Consider the following 17,272-nt stretch of genomic DNA (forward strand, 5'->3'; position numbering starts at 1 on the left):
TTAGTAAAGATTTGCTATATTACCCAGTGCTTGTGTTCTTGGTGCTTGTGGGCACCTGGTGTCTCTGGAACCTTTTGGTTCTCTGTCAGGGTTAGTCAAAATGGAAATTTGTGGTAGGAATTGGGACGAAAACTGATGGATGTGAGTCCAGCAGGACCACACAGCTTAAAGAAACTATTTCTGGAGCTTAGCATCTTCCTGTCTCCTGCAAAAACTAAACAAAACAGCTGCCACATCAAATCAGTCCCTTGCTGTCTCCAGGGCTTCAGCTGCACTTTTAACTGGATGCCATATGTGAAAAACAGGAGGAACTGAGGAGTGAAACACTTTAACATTTCTTGAATCTGGGGGCTGGCCAGGAAATGCAAATGGAAATATATGGTTTGTGATAAATAAGAAGCCAGACTGGCAGACTATTTTTGGCCTTTAAGTGCACGAAGTCAACGTCCAGTCTCATTACAAAGCTGTGAAAGTCTTTTCACCTCTGGTGCAGATGCTGTGGAGGTGAATGCTCAACTTTCCATTTCCACAGCTCCACAGCTTTTGGTACAAGTGTACTAACTTTTGCAAAAAGGAAGAAAATAGAATAGTAATGAAGCTCTTGGAAAGACAGAAGTAAAAGTCACTTTGTATGTTTTGTTTTGCTTTGAACTCTGGATTAACCGACTCCTTTTCAGATTATCAGACCCTCATTTTCCTCTAGTCTCTGTGCAGGTTGAGGACAAAGACGATGCAGGCTGGAGCAGAACTTTTCACTCCAAGCTATCAAACCCGTACTGCAAAGCAGAGTTGCTAGATTTGTTTAAACATCACTTGTTCCTATCTTTACTGTTTAGCATATGAGACTGGGGTTAAACTACAAAGAATTTAATCTATTTATTTACAATTCAAGTGAACAAATTAGCATTTTAAGACATACCAGAGGGGCTGGAAGGGAGCTTGTGGGCATTTTTAGCTTGGAAGACTAAGATACTCATAGTGGAAGGCGATGGGAGTAGAATGAGTCAGTAGGTCTTTTCTTTAAATTCTTGTTGGATGTGGGGTTTTTTTCCCAGTTTTTTTTTTTTTTCTGAATGAAACTACAGTGCATGATGTAATTTATTCTCGAAGGGAGTGTAATTTTCAATGTATATAAAGCCTGCAGCTCTCTTGGATATCTCACATGAGCATACTAATCCCATCGTGATGTTCTAACAGTGATTGTCTTGGAAGATCTGAATTAAAGCTGCTTGAGGGGGAGGTGATAATGAAAACAAACTCGGATATGCTGCACTAAAGAACATCATATTTGTGCTTTAAGAGTATATTCATGAAAGAAGTTTGCAGCTTATTTGTTTAATCAGACAGCTGTAACTCCAGTGTCTGAGGCACTGGCAAAGTCTTGATGTCTGTGTCTTGACATACAACTAGATGAAAAGCTTGCTCCGGTTAGGAGCACGTAATCCAACGTTGGCTGTGCTGGGGTGGTACTGTGCCGGCGGCCGTTATTAACAACAGCCTTTTGTTTTCTTAGTTCCTCATTGTTCCCGCAATTGTGGGTAGTGCCCTTCTCCACCGGCTTTCTGATGATCGATGGGAAAAGATAACAGCATGGATGTACGGCATGGGGCTCTGCGCGCTCTTCATTGTCTCCACAGTGTTTCATATAGTTTCTTGGAAGAAGAGTCACTTAAGGTATTGCTATAAGATGTTTCGTTTTCATGTTCTGTGGTGGTTTTCCGTTGTGTTTCTCAGTGAAAAACTTGATTTTACCAAAGGCTGGAGTGCTGCCTTGTACTGAATCATGAAAAAAATCACCCTTGACTCTGCTGGAAGAAATAGTGAGCCAAGCTCTCATACAAACAGACTCTAACGTCTGCTACTTTTTTGCAAAGAAAACACATGCTTTTCTAGGCTTTAGTGGTGCTTAATCCAGAACTTGGATGAGAAAAACAGAATCCAAGTGCATGGTGGATATAATCCCATGGCAGAAATACTGTCTGGGACTATGGCATGCTCAGATTCTTTGAGGAACACAGAATTTGCCAAGATAATTGTAATACAATACACAGCTAAGCAGCAGAAAGCCTCCTTGGGAGCAAGGCAGCAATAGTGAAAACAAGATGTGATTTTTTTTTTTTTCTGTTGTTTGGGGTTTTTTTTTAATTTTTTTTTTTAATTTTACTTTTTTTTTTTTGGTCCTACATAATTCTGGGCCATAAATTGGATTTAACCAGTAGTTACTGAATAGTCATTTCTGGATGAGACAGAGTTAATGTGACAGGAGAGAGGAGTGGAGGAGTGCTCATCTCCTACATGTCTCACTGATGACCACCTGAAGTTGAAGTCAGCTGGAAAGTCTTCCAAATGATTTTAAGAGGTTATGGAGCTGATGTTGTTCTCCCCAAAGTAATTACAAAGTTTGTCAGGGAACTGAGATGGTATGAAAATCTTTCCAAAATCTGTCTTGGTGACTTGTTCCCTCTCTTCCTAGGACAATGGAGCATTGCTTCCACATGTGTGACAGAATGATGATCTACGTCTTCATTGCGGCATCGTATGCACCATGGTAAGAAATTGGAAGCGCAGCTCCAGAATTAAAACTTCTTACGATGCAAACAGTTTATTGCTTCTTTTCAAAGATGATGGGTATCTTCTTAGATGCAATTGACCCCATTCTGCATTGCAAAATGCAGCATAATGTAATCTCCTGGGATTTGCTGAGCAGAAGGTAGTATTGGAAAACAGCAGCAAGTGATTTATTTAGGTTTCACATCCCTCAGTCTATGATTCGCTCACATCGATGCAAACACCTTCTGCCTCACTGTGTATATATAGTGTCTGTCTCCTCCCCCATCGTGCCTAAGTTATAGCTCTGAATATTTAGTTATTTTTATCAAGCCCTACTACTCCTATGTCAGTGCAGTCGGCTCATTCATCTCTTTAATTTCTTGAAATCTTTTTACCACCAGGTTAAATCTACGTGAGCTCGGACCTCTAGCATCTCACATGCGTTGGTTTATCTGGCTGATGGCTGCTGGAGGAACCATTTATGTATTTCTCTACCATGAAAAGTAAGAATTAATATTTGCATTTAACTTTAAACTGAAATTAAATGGTGGGGGCTTTCTTGCTTTCTGGGTGTTCCTATCCAGCCTTTCACATGTTGAAATAAGAGCTTCAAAACAGTGGAAATGTGCAATGGTAATGATGCAAACTAATGATGCAATCTCGCCAGAAGATAATTGTGTTCACCCTGTCATAACTTGTCTTCAGGCTGTATTGCCTTCTCTTAAAGGGGTGAGAAGGAAGTACCCATTTCTGAAACTTTTAAGTTTTGCTACAAGAAAGCAAGGGTGAGAGTGGGCAGGGTAGGAAACCAGCTGAAATAATGGCTTTCTTGTGCCCCTAGTTCATGTAGCATTGCATACAGCTTGAACTGCAGTATTATATTGCTTATATAAACTGATGCATGTTGATTCCTGTTGCCTTGTGGTTTTGAGATATGAGTCCTTGAGTTGCAGATCTGAATTCTTGAGCCTGCTTTCATTACTTATCCTCAGGGAGCAAGACCTAGCTTTTTGTTCAGAAGATGAGCTACTGAGGTTCTCATCAAATAACAAAAATATAAGTTGTATCTATGTTTTTTATCCTCGCTAGTACTCATGCAAATGAATGCATCGAGGCAGTACTTAGAGAATAAAGTATTGCCTGCAGCTGTACATTGCAGAGAAAAATACTAGCTTTTGTCATAAACCACTGGTTATCTTTATGCATGGAAGGCTTTTTGAATAGTTTAATGAACCCATGCTAATGTAAAATTTAAAATATTTTCTTTACTGTTGAAGGAAATGTTCATCCTTTCGTACACCACCTTAAATGGTTCAAATCATTCCTTTCTAGGTATAAGATCGTTGAACTCTTTTTTTATTTAGCGATGGGATTTTCTCCTGCTCTGGTAGTGACATCTATGGTAAGGAATGTGACTATTAACATTACAAACACACACGCTTTCCTTTTAAGTTCGCTGTCTTCTGAAAATATGTTGGATGTAGCAATTCAATCACTTCCTTTTAAGTAAAAATGATAAAGACATGAAGTACCTTGAGGTACAACTTAGCCTGTGGTGGAATGTTTCTCAATTTTACTATTTATGAACTTACTTAATGCCCTGTTCTCACTTACAAATTGGGAAAGAACCTTTTTCTTTATGAAAGTGGAGTGGACTTTGGGTAACACATTGTCCTGTTTCTTGGTTAGAGCTCTCTGGAAAATCTAATCAATGGATGCCATGGTCTGGACTGAGATGGGGAGAGTAATCTCTTGCCCCTTTCAGAATTACTTAAGGGCATCAAATCTAGAAGGTCTCTTCAGAGAGGCTTCTTTTCATCAGAAAAGCAGGAGAAAATTGAAGAGTTGAAGTAGTTGGGATGCATCAGTTTGATGCAGTTCATCTGGGATGTCTGATCTTTTGACAATTGGCATTTGTGTTTTAAAAGGTTTCTTGATGCATATATAAAGCATCCTATGGTGTCTTGTCCATCTCAAAACTTTGACTATTATTTTAGTTACACATTTTAAATAACTTTGAATAACCCTCTGCTGATGTTATAAATGTGACACCTCTGTAAGGTAATGCCTGAACTGTTCCATTGGTCTTTTTCTCCGTTTGCTGGCTCTATTAATGAGCATGAGGCAAAACATCAAACTTGTCTTACTTCTTGAGTTATCCCACTATTGCTTCTGTAGTGCTATTGAAACTTATTCTATAAATACGTTATTATAGATTTCACAAAATGCAATATAAATATACCGGTTTTCTCCCTTGTTCGTCTGTCATATCCAAGATGTTCTGAGTTGACAGCCAGCTTTCTTTTTTCTGGAGGGAGAAGCACTTTTTGTGCATAAAATACTCTTTTACTGCCCCTGACCCCTAATCTTTCCTTGTGAATTGACAGAGCAACACTGATGGACTTCAGGAGGTTGCCTGGGGAGGCTTGATCTATTGTCTGGGTGTGGTGTTCTTCAAGAGCGATGGAGTCATCCCGTTTGCCCATGCCATCTGGCACATCTTTGTGGCCACAGCCGCTGCTGTTCATTACTATGCCATTTGGAAGTACCTTTACAGAAGTCCTGCAGACATAATTCGTCACTTATGAGATAGATAGATACGCAAAATCTGCACTTGGCCTCTGTAACAGTATTATTTGACTTAAGGAATTTGGGGAGATTGGAGAATTGCACAGGAAAACTGCACTGACGTTTGGTAGTTCTCTGAACACAATTACTGTGAACTGATGTTGTGTGTCCTGCAGTTGCCCATCGTACGGCAAGTGCTGTAAATAACCAGGATACTGTACGGCAGTACCAGGAGTTCATTCCATGTTAGTAGAACCGGCTACCTGATGTTTACAAATAAATTTTGTATTCTAGTTTAATTTTACAATTTTTAACTATGTGAACTTTTCTAAATTAGTGATTCAAAGGGTGAAGTCAGTGCAATAGCAAAAAATGTAACTCTTGATTTGCAGTTGGTTTTTATCACATTTCCACTACTCATTTATTGAACGTGAGTCACGGAAATAGTCTACTTACCACCCATTATCTTGGTATAATGTGACTTTTATAGAAACTTTCTGTGTTTTTTGTAAACTTTCAAGTACATTTGTTGAACTGAAAACATACAACTGTCATCTATGCAGTTACTCATGTTGCAAAATCTTGCAAGAAACGGTTACATTCCACATACTGTACTGACAAGCGTTGTACCTCTTCCAAGGTTTTATCGCAGCGCAATTGTAATAACCACTTCCACGGACTAAAACCTAAATGTGATGCTGCTGAGTTTTAATGTGATCATATTCTGCTCATCCCTAATACCACTGAAAAAGCATCTTCAATTGGCTTTATCCTTGATGGAAATTAGGTGCTTTAAATAGTTAATGTGAGTTTCTCCTTGAGATTCCCAGTTCCATGCCCTGGGTTGGGATAAATGCTGGTTTTCCAGCAGCTGCCGCTGGTAAGGAGGGTGGATAGTCAATACCCCTATCTGAACCAGTCACACATTTCTCCAGAAGAGATGTACCCGTATCGGTGCTGTGATATTAAGGCTTGGATTTTCAAAGTTCCCACCAACTTCTGCTGGGAGGTCCTGGCCAGAGCAGCAGGTCCACGGTTACAGGTTTACTCCTTTCAGGAGGAGCGTTTGGAGAACCCGAGATGGTGTCACTTGTCTTTCTGGGCCCTACCACAGAGTAAAGCTCATCTTTAATTGTATTGCTGTGTTTCTGTACAGGAAAACTAGAAGTGGTAGCAAGTTGTGGTTGTGGAACACGTGTGTCGAATGGCCAGATGTAGAAAAGTCAGTGTAATGCTGCGTGTCCAATAACTGTATCCTGTCCCACTATCTAATGAATGTCTTATATTAAGATTGACTTTATCCTTTTTCTAATTTACTCGGGTTTTCATGTCAGTATTTAAAAACAAAACCGAAACGTGTTGCCTTTTTCAGATTTTGTTCTGGATGTTGCCTGTCTGCAAACAATAAGTAGTGAGATAGGGAAGCTTTACAAGGTACCGTTTAATGTTGCACCTAGATGTGCCAGTGGGTTGTGTATTTTAGAATATATACATTTGTATATGAATTTTACAAGAGGGACAAACTTTTATTCAAGGCATTGAAGAAGAAATGCTGCACGGTGTTAGGAGGTGACTGGAGAAATAGCATCACTCCAGCAGACTGGTTAACTGCCCCAAAAGAGCAAGTGGAGCAGCTGGGCAGGTAATTCTTAGTACAACGGTCTCACACAGCTGGATGCCTCAGTTTTTTAACATTGTGTCTATTTTAATATTTTCCACTTTTTGTGAGTTCATATTTTGTTTAAATGCAGTACTGTTAAAACCACTAAAATACCTGTATTTTCTGTAGTAAAAAGTGAAACTATTGCTTGAGTATGTTTGTTTTAATTTTAAGTTAATTTTTCATGGCATTGCTTTTTGGAGTGTTGGAAATGGTTTTTAAAAAAAATTTCAATTCGCCAAAAGTATTTTGAATTACTGTCTTCTAGTCAATATGATATTGAATGTACTAGACTAACAATAAACATTTTGTGCAATTTGGAAACTGTTGTTCCTGATGCTTGGTTGTTTTTCCTCTCCAGCACTGATGTAGGCAAGTGAGGGACTGATGCTGGTCCCGCTCTGGATGTGAGAGATCCAGAGTTGAACCCTTCATGCTTGCTCAGTCAATTCCTTAAATCAAAACACTAGGAAAGATTAGAATCCAAATTGTTCAATTTATGGCATGGAAAATATATTAAGTGTAAACATTGGTCAATATTGGGAAGTTTTGCTGGTCTGGATCAATTTTATTTTATATACTGGCTTTGGGGTGTTCGACAGTTGTATGATACTAAAATACATGATTTTGCTCCTCTCCCTACAGGGATATAACTGCGTTAAATACGGACAAGATGAACTGAAAATGCTTTTCTGTCTGGAAAACAAGTATGTCAGTTAGGTTGTGTTTGGGTTTTTTTTCCCCCTCTGCTGAATTGCAGCTAAATTCCAGATCTTCAGCACCACTCAGTGTTATCAGACAGAGAAGATGGCTCCATTTGATGTATTTTTACACTCTTTTGTTCTCTCTTAATTGGATTTGCCTGTTTTGAAGTGTTATGCCTGCATCAGGCCAGCAGTGTTGTTCTCAGTGTTGGCAGCACTGGATGGAGCAGCATGTTTCTGAGGCTCTGGCTTATCACTGATCGTTCTGTGGTTTCTTACATGATTTTCCCAGCTGATCGCTGAGCTTTTACATGCTGATACGTGAATTGTGAAATTCACAGGGGTCATAGCATTTTTAGTGCTGCTTCTGGGCAAGATGTGTGTGTGCCAAGGGCTGGAATGAGCAGGTAGAAGAGAAGATGCTGAAGGTCCTGCCACTTGTTTGGAAACCTCTTGGAGTTGCCTACATGATTCTTTATTTAGGTCTGGTGTGCGTAGCCATGTGAACCCTGGAGGCTAGGGCTGTCGTGTTCATGTCATGTGCTTGACTAAGTCTTTTCTCTGTGCTTTGCTATTTTTAAAAGAATGCAGGATGTTAGTCTGCTCGCTAATTGCTTTCACTGTCAATAGGTGTCATAAGATTAAAGCTAAAAGTCAGTCAGTGCTGGGAGGGTGGGTGCTGGCCAACTGTAGCACGAGCGGTTGTGTAGTGGTAGGGTTGTACCTGGAGATAAATTCTCCTCCCCAGGGCTGCTTAGTGTCTGGTTTTGGACCTGCTTTGCAGCCTAAGCTGTAAAATCAGCACAAAAATCAGAGATGAAGTGCCTTCCGAGCAACAGGACCATGTGCAACCTGAACTAATGGAGTTGTTCAGTCCTACAGGTCTGGCCTCTATGGGGAGCAGTGGCTTCTTTAAAAAGAACGTTTCCAAATTCCTGTTTGGATCGTATTTTGTGGAGGGCTGATATTTTGTTACTGAACTGAGGTGTCTGCTTGTTTTCACACTGGGTATCCTCCTCCTGCTGGTTGTGAGCCTGGCTGCGAGCAGTAAGGGTGGCAGCGCTTGTTCCCTTTGCAGAACCAGGGTGCTTCTTACGAAGGATAAGCTGAGGAACCAAAAGCCTCTTGCAAAAGGCTGGCTGCGAAGCCAGCACCAGTTTTATAACCAAAGTTACATCAGTGCCTCTAATGAGGCTCGTGTGTTCTCTGGAGGATGTATTCACATGTCTTTGTTGCTTAGCAGCGGGAGCCCTGCTGGCGGTGGACTTGTGTGCCCAAATCCTTTAGGTGCCTTTGAAAGTCTTGCTGAAGTTCTCACAGAGGTGGAAAGCCGTTAGTAGACACCTAGTGGGTTTTAGCTGCAGCAGTTTTGCTTCCTGGCCTGTGATGTTTGCTTCCAGGAGCACCACAAAGGTTTGGGGTGCAGGCAGTGACCAAGCCTCATCTCCCTCAGGCCATTGAGACCAGAGGAGCGTTGGGTGGAGAGCTGAACCTCGGGAACCTGTGGTGCGTTTGGTTTCAAAGAACAATGATTTGGTAGCATTATAAATGCTAAGGGACTAGCACTCATTGCTGCGGGAACGCAGCCGCCTTCTCCAATTAAAACCTGTGCACTTGGGAAGTGAAGGATTGGTGTAGGGAGGGAACATGGATTTTATTTTAAATATGCTTCTTCATCTACGAACATGTCTGAGTGAATGAAAATAGCTTTTGCCTTGAAGCTGATGGTGCTGAGAAGCTTAATCAGCCTTCTGGTAAATCACTACAAATAACGCTTGAAGGGCCTGGGAGATATTTTTAGCCCATCCTGTGCCTGCGGGCGGCATGAACTCTGCCTGTCAGTCCTGACGTGCTTGGCCAACCCCTTCTGAAAGCCTCTGACAATGGGGATTTCACAACCCTCCCGGGCAGTTCATTCCAGTTTTTCAGCCCCTGCCCTCTCAGACTGGTTTCTGCTGTCCAAGCGCTATTTTCTTTGCCGTAGCTGAGGCTAATCGTGTTGTGGCTGCACCGGGCCTGGAGGAGCCCTTACAGCAGCATTTATCGAGCTGCAGACCCTCGCTTCTTCCCTTGCTTTTTTTCTAGATTTAAATGAACCCAATCCCTTCAATCTTTTCTCACAGCCGCCTCATTTAAAGAGCCAGCAGGGAGCTCCTGAACAGCTTCAAACACAATTTTCAGGGATAATAACGTGACCCAGGGACACGAGACATCAGTGACGGTGCAGAAGGAGGGAGAAAGGGAATCGGGAGCTGTAATTGTGTTGAGCAAGACCCCAGCCAAGAGGACTGAAGGGCCCCTGTGGCGTTGCAGAGGGAGAAACACGCTGGGGAGGACAGAGCTGGGTAACGAGGAGGAAAAATCTGATGTTGGTTTTGAGCAGAGGGCAGCGCTGGGGAGCCATGAACGGCTCTCGCGTGACCTCTTGTGTCGGTGCCGCTTGAGGGATCCCAGCTGGGCACGGAGAGAGCGATGCTGGCGCCCTCGAAGAGAAGCTGCTCTGCATCCACGCCCGGGGGTCCCCATTTCTCTCCCCACGTTTACACGTTAGGGATTAGTGCGTGCAAAAATTAAAAGCGAAGGTGCAGCAGAAAAGCAACAGTCACGCTCGGGCACGGTGGAAAATCCTGTTTATTACTTTCAGGTATCACAGCAACTACATTTTGTGGATAACATATATACCTTAAAACCCGTTATTGTTAATCAGTAAAGTGCCTGTGCATATATAAAAGGATATAAATCCATATTAACAGCATTTACTTCATTAAGTATGCTATATGAAAGTGTAATTATTAAATTTATAGCTATTTGTGTGTATGCAGATGAAGATACATGTGCACTGGGGGGAGAGGGAGAGGGTGTGTGTATTAAAACTAATACACTTTATGTCCCCTGCATGTTAAAAAACGTATCTTCATATTAAAAAAAAAAGCAAGAGCATGTCGCTTTGTTAATAAAACTTATATTTTGTGTATAAGACATACTGAATATTGAAACCCAGACCCCTGTGTGCGTGTGTCCATCTCTGTATCTGTGTGTGAACCCCTCCAGGGACGGGGCAGCCACCACTGCTCTGGGCAACCTGGGCCAGGGCCTCCCCACCCTGATCGTAAAGAATTTCTTCCTGATGTCTGCTCTAAATCTTCCCCCCTCCAATTTAAAGCCATGATCTATCTGTAAAACCATTAAGTATCTTCGCCGAGCCCCAGCTGAGACACCAAAGCACACACACAGGTGAGAGAAGAAAAATTTAAAAGTTTATTAAACATTAAGAGTAACAGACAAAAAAAAAAATTTATTTGGGCTGACCAGCGTACAGGATGCAATCCATTTCATGTCACACAGCTGATTTGATCTTAGTCAAACTTGAATATAAACAGATGCTGTCTTGTGGTGTTGCCAGAGATACGATGGTTGATCACTTGTAAGTTTGAATACATTTCTTTTTTTTTCTTCACATAAAAAAGAAGTCAAGAAAATAAACTGCACATCTCTATTGTAAATTACATGCAAAAATAGGTTTAAAGCGGTAACTGGGGTTGTTACAAACCCACAGAGGCAAGATATTCAAACAGCGAGGCTGCTGGGCACTGCCGAACTCACCCCCTGCACTCACAGTCTGCGGCTCCGGGTGGGCACGACGGGGTAACTCGAGCACGAAGCCTCATTTTGAATTTCTCGCTTTTGTGGATTCAAGTCAGAACTTTATTTCTGCGGTGCTGGGCTGACCTTAGCACCATTTGAAAAGGAAAAAATAATCCCACACCCCGCCATGGGCTTTCCCACAGAGAGCCCCACGGCACCCGTATTCACAAATACGGCTCAAATTCAGTTTATTTTAGAGGGCATTCTTTTGTAAAAAGAAAGAATTCACGTCTAAGTTCCAGCAAAAACAAACAAACAAAAAAAGACAAGCATTTTACCAATGCTCGTGGTTTAATAGAGGTCAGTGAATTATTTAGACACGCTATTAATTATTCTGCAAATATATATATTTCTATCTTTATAAAATTACAATTTCATATACCTACAAGCTCCTTCATGAGCAACAAAGCCCTCAGAGGTGCGATGAGCCCAGCTAAGCCGTCCCTGGGAACTGCACGTGAGCTAAGCGTGCGTTTATTTATTTATCATCATCATTTTGGGGAGACAGCCTGGTTAGAGAATCTGGGTTTTTTTCCCCAAGTTTTAGTCCATACATTTTGCCTTTTTCCTCTCTCTCTTTTCTTTTTAAGGTTGATCTTTTCCAAGGAACCAGGGTCCCTGACTCACACGGTACATGGTAAGTGCTTGAGTCCCTCAGGCTCCTCTGAACGTCCTCAGCCCCAAAAGGAGAAGATGCCAGCGCACCCCGAGCCTGGTGCCCAGCTGGACACTGAGCTTCCCACGCACCCCAACACTTTTCCAACCCCCAGAGCCGCTTGCTTGTCCTCCTGCCCTCCCACCCAGCGGGACGGGGCGAGGAGGCACCCGCACAGCTTTGGGGCCTCTGGGCTGGTGGAGGAGGGAGTGGCTGGAACCATAAATCGGTGATACCCAGCCTCTAAACCAACCATCTCCCACCCCTTCCCTGCCCCAAAGAAACAAAACAACTAGCTGGGAATTTTCACCAAGCTGCCTTTTACCTTTTAAAGACTGTTTTGTGGTCAGAATGGGACCTGCCGACAGCCCTGGCTAGGTAGGAACCAGCTGGTCTCATGCACACCAGTCCTGCTGCTCGAGCATCACCCCAGGAATAACCATCGGGATTATTCGCTGCTGCTGTTAGCAGCACCCCCGCAGCAGCGGCTGCTGAGCCCGGCCACGGTCCTGCTGCTTCCAAAGGGAAAAAAAAAGGGTTTATTTGAAAATGGCAATAGCAGATACCTACTGGTGCGAGCACCACCGGTCTCGTTCCTCCACCCACGCATCCAGTGGCTTATACTGACCTTTAGAAAATAACTTACTAGGCTTTAAACTTTGCTGCAGCACATGGAAATTCAATTTGTGGGATAAATGGTCCACAGACAAGTACTGGACATTACGGGACGCTGACACGTCGAGTACGTTTGAGGAAAAATACTGGGAAAATGCCACTGGTGCGAGGGTGTTTTTGATGCTGCACGAGATGCTGAGTCCTTTGTAACCATCTCCTGAAGCATAGGCAATGATTTAATGGAATGAACCACCTTTTTATTTGAAAATAATGTCAGAACACTTAGAAAACTGCGAGCAAGACACGTAGCACCATATTTCCCTCACGCCAGTAACCGTCTGCAGTACGTACAACGGGATACATGAAAAACAATTTCAGCTGGAGACAGATTCTAGTAGCAGCAACAGATTAGAAATGGCTGAGTGGTTTTGTGTTATATATTATAGTTCTGCCTTTACAAAATATTGTGTTGTCCAATCAATAGCTGAATAAAATCCATGTTGTGCTTTGTCCCTATTAAAGAATTTCTTTCTGTGTTTTTGATGGAAAATGATAAAGTCTCTTTTTTAGTAATATGGAACATCCTGGAAAGCCACATCGCTTCCATAAAAATTTAATTTAAAGCCTGTGGTAGGCTTAAAATATTAAAGATTTTTAAAAAAACAACAACCAACAAACCCCTAAGCATTTCCTTTCTGTACAATAATGGAGAATATATATCTTTGCTATATATTTTAAACATGGAATAGCTTTTTCTTTTTGCTATATATATGTCTTTCAAAATACATTGTCAGTATTTGTACTTCAAAAATACTGTACAAAACGAACATACTATAATTATTCTGTATAAACTTTATACATTTTATAATATCTATTCTTTTGGTCTATAGTAAACTTAGATTGATTGGATTAACCACAGTATATGACAACACCATCCCCTTCTGAAATACACCAGTGTCTTGTACATTCATTTTTCAGAAGTCCACTTTATATTAGAACATACGTGTCCAAAAGCAAACAGAGTCTAAAACAATAAAGTTCAGAACCATCAGTTCATGTCACACTCAGAACAACAAGCACTAGGAAAGGTGGGCTTTGCAAACCAGTGACTTCTAACCGAATAAAAGTGATTTGTAAAACAGCAAGATATAATCCACAGAAAATATATTACAGAACATGGGAAAAACAACTGAATTTAAGTATTTATTTCATTTTTAGTCACAAAATGGAACCTGAAGAAATGCCTAACTAAGTGAAAACAGAAAAGCCCCTCTGATTTCGACAACGGATCTGATTTGATACTATTAATTTTGTTCTCTTTTCGACTAATTATCCTGCTTCTTAGACATGCGCTCCCTGCAGCAGGGATACAATTAGCATGCTCACGTTAATGCGTCTCTTACTTTTTAACGTTTTGTTAAAGACAAACTCCTGTTGGGTAGGGAAACCATCCTACGTCCACTAGGAACATCCGGGCAGCATGCGCGCTAGCGTACAATAGGATTATTGCTTCAGGTACAGGCAGTGCAAGGACACGCTCTGTGGTCTAGCGAGAGTTCTCCTACCTACCTGGGGTCCGTGGGAACGAAAGGAACAGCTACGGAGAAGCCATTATGGGATCTATAATGAGTACAGCTAACTCAGTCTAACAGCACTTTAAATCTGAAGACAATTATCACCAAAACTTAAAATACAACAAAAGCAATCTATAAATTAATATTTCTGCAGTGTAGTACTAAATTATTATTTGTGCACTTTATTAGCATGTTAACTTTTCTGATTAGACATACTTAACAATAGCTTGTTACTCTCGAAAAAACTGAGATCTACTTTTTTTTTTTCTTTTTTCTTTTTTTCTTTTTTTCCATTTTTTTTTTCTTATAATTTATACTGGGATCTTTCCAAGTAAATCAGGAGGATGGAACTGGTTACAACAACATAAAACCCCTACTCTGAAGCAGCACTGAAAAAAAAAAAAAATGTAATAAAAAGCTTACTATGGCGGTTCTCAACAGTCCAGGTAAAAATGTGGCACCCTCGGAGAGGGCTTCATAAAAACGGGAAGTGCCGGGATGCGTGCGCACACACACACACATGCACACGCACAAGCGCCCACGCACGTACACAGACGTGTAACACACATACGCAGGTAACACGCATACGCAACCGAAACAAATAAACCAATAACGTTAAGTCAGTTTTGTTTCTGCTTCTGGTAAAGTGCTGAAGACAGAAAGGTTGGTTTGGGTGTGGTGCTATCAAACAGGAAACACATCGTCCATCGATTCCAATGCCACCCCGCAACGAAAAGGAAAAAAAAAAAGAAAAAAGAAAAAAAAACCCCCGCTCCCCACCCTTGAATTTACAGGGGGCCGTGTCGAGCTTCGTACTTTGCAAGGACGTTCTTGCATTTGCCCAGCTCTTTCCGTAAGTCGGCCACCTCCTGGCGGAGAGCCGAGTTCTCCTTCTCCAGAAAGGAGGCGCGGATGGCGATCTGGTTCTCCTTCAGCCGGCGAGCATCCCTCGATCGCTTCGCAGCCATGTTGTTCTTTCTGCGCCTCGCCCAGTATTTGTCATCCTGCTCATTAAACACAGAGAGAAACAAACGAGGTATTAGATTTCGGCAAAGCGAGCGGCCACCGGGATGTGCTCTTCACCACAGGCGAGGCTGGGGGTGACCTGACCCCCACTGACACGGCATCACCCACCCAGGGAGCACGGAGGTCTGCGTGTGTTCCTATCAAACGCTTACCCCCTCGCCCTCTTGGCTGTGAATCCCTGGAAGGGAAAACCAAGCCATATTCCAGTGGGACAACTCATCTCGCCTCTACGCTGACCCAGTTAGCACATCTGCCGTCGCAGGGGATGACTCGATGACTCACTCTCCGCCGGCTGCTGGAACAGCACTAATTAACTGCGGTACGTCCCTCTCTGCCAGCCAACACCTGGTGCGCTCTCTGTGTTGGTATCACCCATTTCGTCAGCTGTCTGCTCAAAGCTCTTCCTCTACAGAGCCCCAGAGCGTTCCTGTTTGCACCCTAGAAGAGCAAGTCACCGGAAAAGGATTCCTTGGCACGAGGCTGGCTGCTCTGGTACCATCCGCAAAGACAGCGGCACGACAGCCTTTGACTGTGGAAGAAAAAGCATTTGCCAGAAACAGGTCCACTAACCTCTGAAATTTCCTAAGCTAACACACTCCCAAAGCGTTTTCCTAAAAGACTCGTCTCTAGGAGACGGCCTTATTGCACTGGTGCATCAATGGCTCTAAAGTCACAACTTAATTTCACCTGATTTTCCCACTCTTCAAATGAAGTGGCCTTGGGTGACACAGCAGCTTCAGTGTCGCTTTGAAACCGAACCGAGTTCTAGCAATCTGGAATAACTCAGTAAATACAAAAAGGGCAGAACCTCTCATGAAAAGCGATATTCAGTTCCCTGTAGAATAAGAGCGATACAGCCGTTCAACCCTCACATTTCCTGGTCAAGTCATACAGCTCAAACTTCACCCCTCCAGAGTCACCCCTCCATTTTTGTACGCTTGAATTTTACTTGTGCAGCTCTCTCGTTTCACGGAGCATGGCAGCACAGCACTGCTCCTACTCCAAGGACCGGGAGCCTTCCACTCACACATTTAACTGAAGAGAAATTCCCCACCTCTCCCTTGTCTTTCAGCACGAAGCGTGCCAGGCCCAAAATCCCCGCTCTGCATCTTCTGCTGCTGCTTTTGCAAAGCGAAGCAAGAGCACAAGGACTCTACAACTGCTTTACATTAGTTTAGTTTACAAGGTCTGCAGCAACAATGAACTAGAGCCAGCACATCTCTAAACTGCTCTTCACCTGTACTTAGATGGGACACCCAAAAATCCTCTTAAAAACAACCATGCAGTAAAAAGCTATGACCCAAATCTTGTTTATAATTTCCCATCTCACTCCACTCGATAAAAATCAGCTTTAAGCAATTTATTAGTGTGCCACCTAGACTTCATCCATCTTTATTTTAACAAATTGCTATGGCAAATCCCTTAATCCCAGGCCTGAAAGAGGTAAGGCTGGCATTTCAAAATCACATGCAACCCAGAGACGATTGACTGGTCTAATCTGCTTACCCTCCCCCAGACCTCGACAGCCACTCCACATGCCAGGGCAGAGGCAGCCCCCGGGTCAAGCGCTCCGAGCGACTCAAGGGCAACCGACGTGATTATCACAGGGAAAGGAGAGATGCTGAACTCCTCGTTCAGTCTTAGGCTGAAAACTTCTAATCGAGAGCTGAGGGTACTAGACAGTGACACGACATCCCACCTGAACACTGCGGGAACCGTGATTTCTGTGCTTTTAATGTGCACAACGGTACCCTCAGGGGTAAAAATAGCAACAGCATCAGCTCCTCTCCCTAATGCTATCGGTTTGGTGCAAGCATGTGGTGTCCCAGCCTCTCCACACACGCAGCCAGGGATTCCCACCGACTCCAAGAGGCTTTCGGTCTGTCTCGGGGGGCAGCAGCAACAGCAGAATGAAATATTGCCCTGACAACCTCTGATAAAAAAAGATCCTCTTGGAAATCACAGACGGGGAACAGAATTTTGCAAAAAATTATGATTTTCACAGTTGTTTGATAGGCTGAATCAGTCGATTGATTTGTTCTGCCCTGTTCCTGCTGTTTTCTCTTCACATCTCAGAAGCGGTGAGAGGCACAGACAGAGATGCTCTTCCTTTCAAAGTAATGCATTATTATTATTATTATATAATTTAAATATCATATTAAAATACACTTCTCGGCAGAATAGTTTTGTTCTGTTTTCCTGCAATTAGTTTAGATTCTTTCACCCAGATTAGTAGTGTTTATTATAGTGTTCCCATTCATTATAAAACAGAGCT

General features: G+C 42.5%; 2 protein-coding genes across 4 annotated transcripts in view; one reads left to right on the forward strand and one right to left on the reverse strand.

Moving 5' to 3' along the window:
- Nucleotides 1-7,102, forward strand: part of MMD (monocyte to macrophage differentiation associated) — a 372,596-nt gene extending 365,494 nt beyond the window's left edge. For both annotated transcript variants that reach the window (XM_069872696.1, XM_069872695.1), the window contains 5 exons: nt 1,514-1,674; nt 2,474-2,548; nt 2,952-3,053; nt 3,883-3,952; nt 4,938-7,102. In XM_069872696.1, the coding sequence (XP_069728797.1) occupies nt 1,514-1,674; nt 2,474-2,548; nt 2,952-3,053; nt 3,883-3,952; nt 4,938-5,138 (609 nt within the window). In that variant the 3' untranslated portion in view covers nt 5,139-7,102. The remainder of the gene's footprint in view (nt 1-1,513; nt 1,675-2,473; nt 2,549-2,951; nt 3,054-3,882; nt 3,953-4,937) is intronic.
- Nucleotides 7,103-10,717: 3,615 nt separating this feature from the next.
- HLF (HLF transcription factor, PAR bZIP family member) overlaps nt 10,718-17,272 on the reverse strand; it is a 36,260-nt gene continuing 29,705 nt past the window's right edge. The window contains exon 4 of one of the 2 annotated variants that reach the window (XM_069872895.1): nt 10,718-14,975. In XM_069872895.1, the coding sequence (XP_069728996.1) occupies nt 14,760-14,975 (216 nt within the window). In that variant the 3' untranslated portion in view covers nt 10,718-14,759. Of the gene's footprint in view, nt 14,979-17,272 lie in introns of both variants that reach the window. The other variant, XM_069872894.1, reaches the window with a different exon arrangement.

Source organism: Phaenicophaeus curvirostris, chromosome 19 (assembly GCF_032191515.1).
Source record: "Phaenicophaeus curvirostris isolate KB17595 chromosome 19, BPBGC_Pcur_1.0, whole genome shotgun sequence".
NCBI classification, from domain to species: Eukaryota; Metazoa; Chordata; class Aves; order Cuculiformes; family Cuculidae; genus Phaenicophaeus; species Phaenicophaeus curvirostris.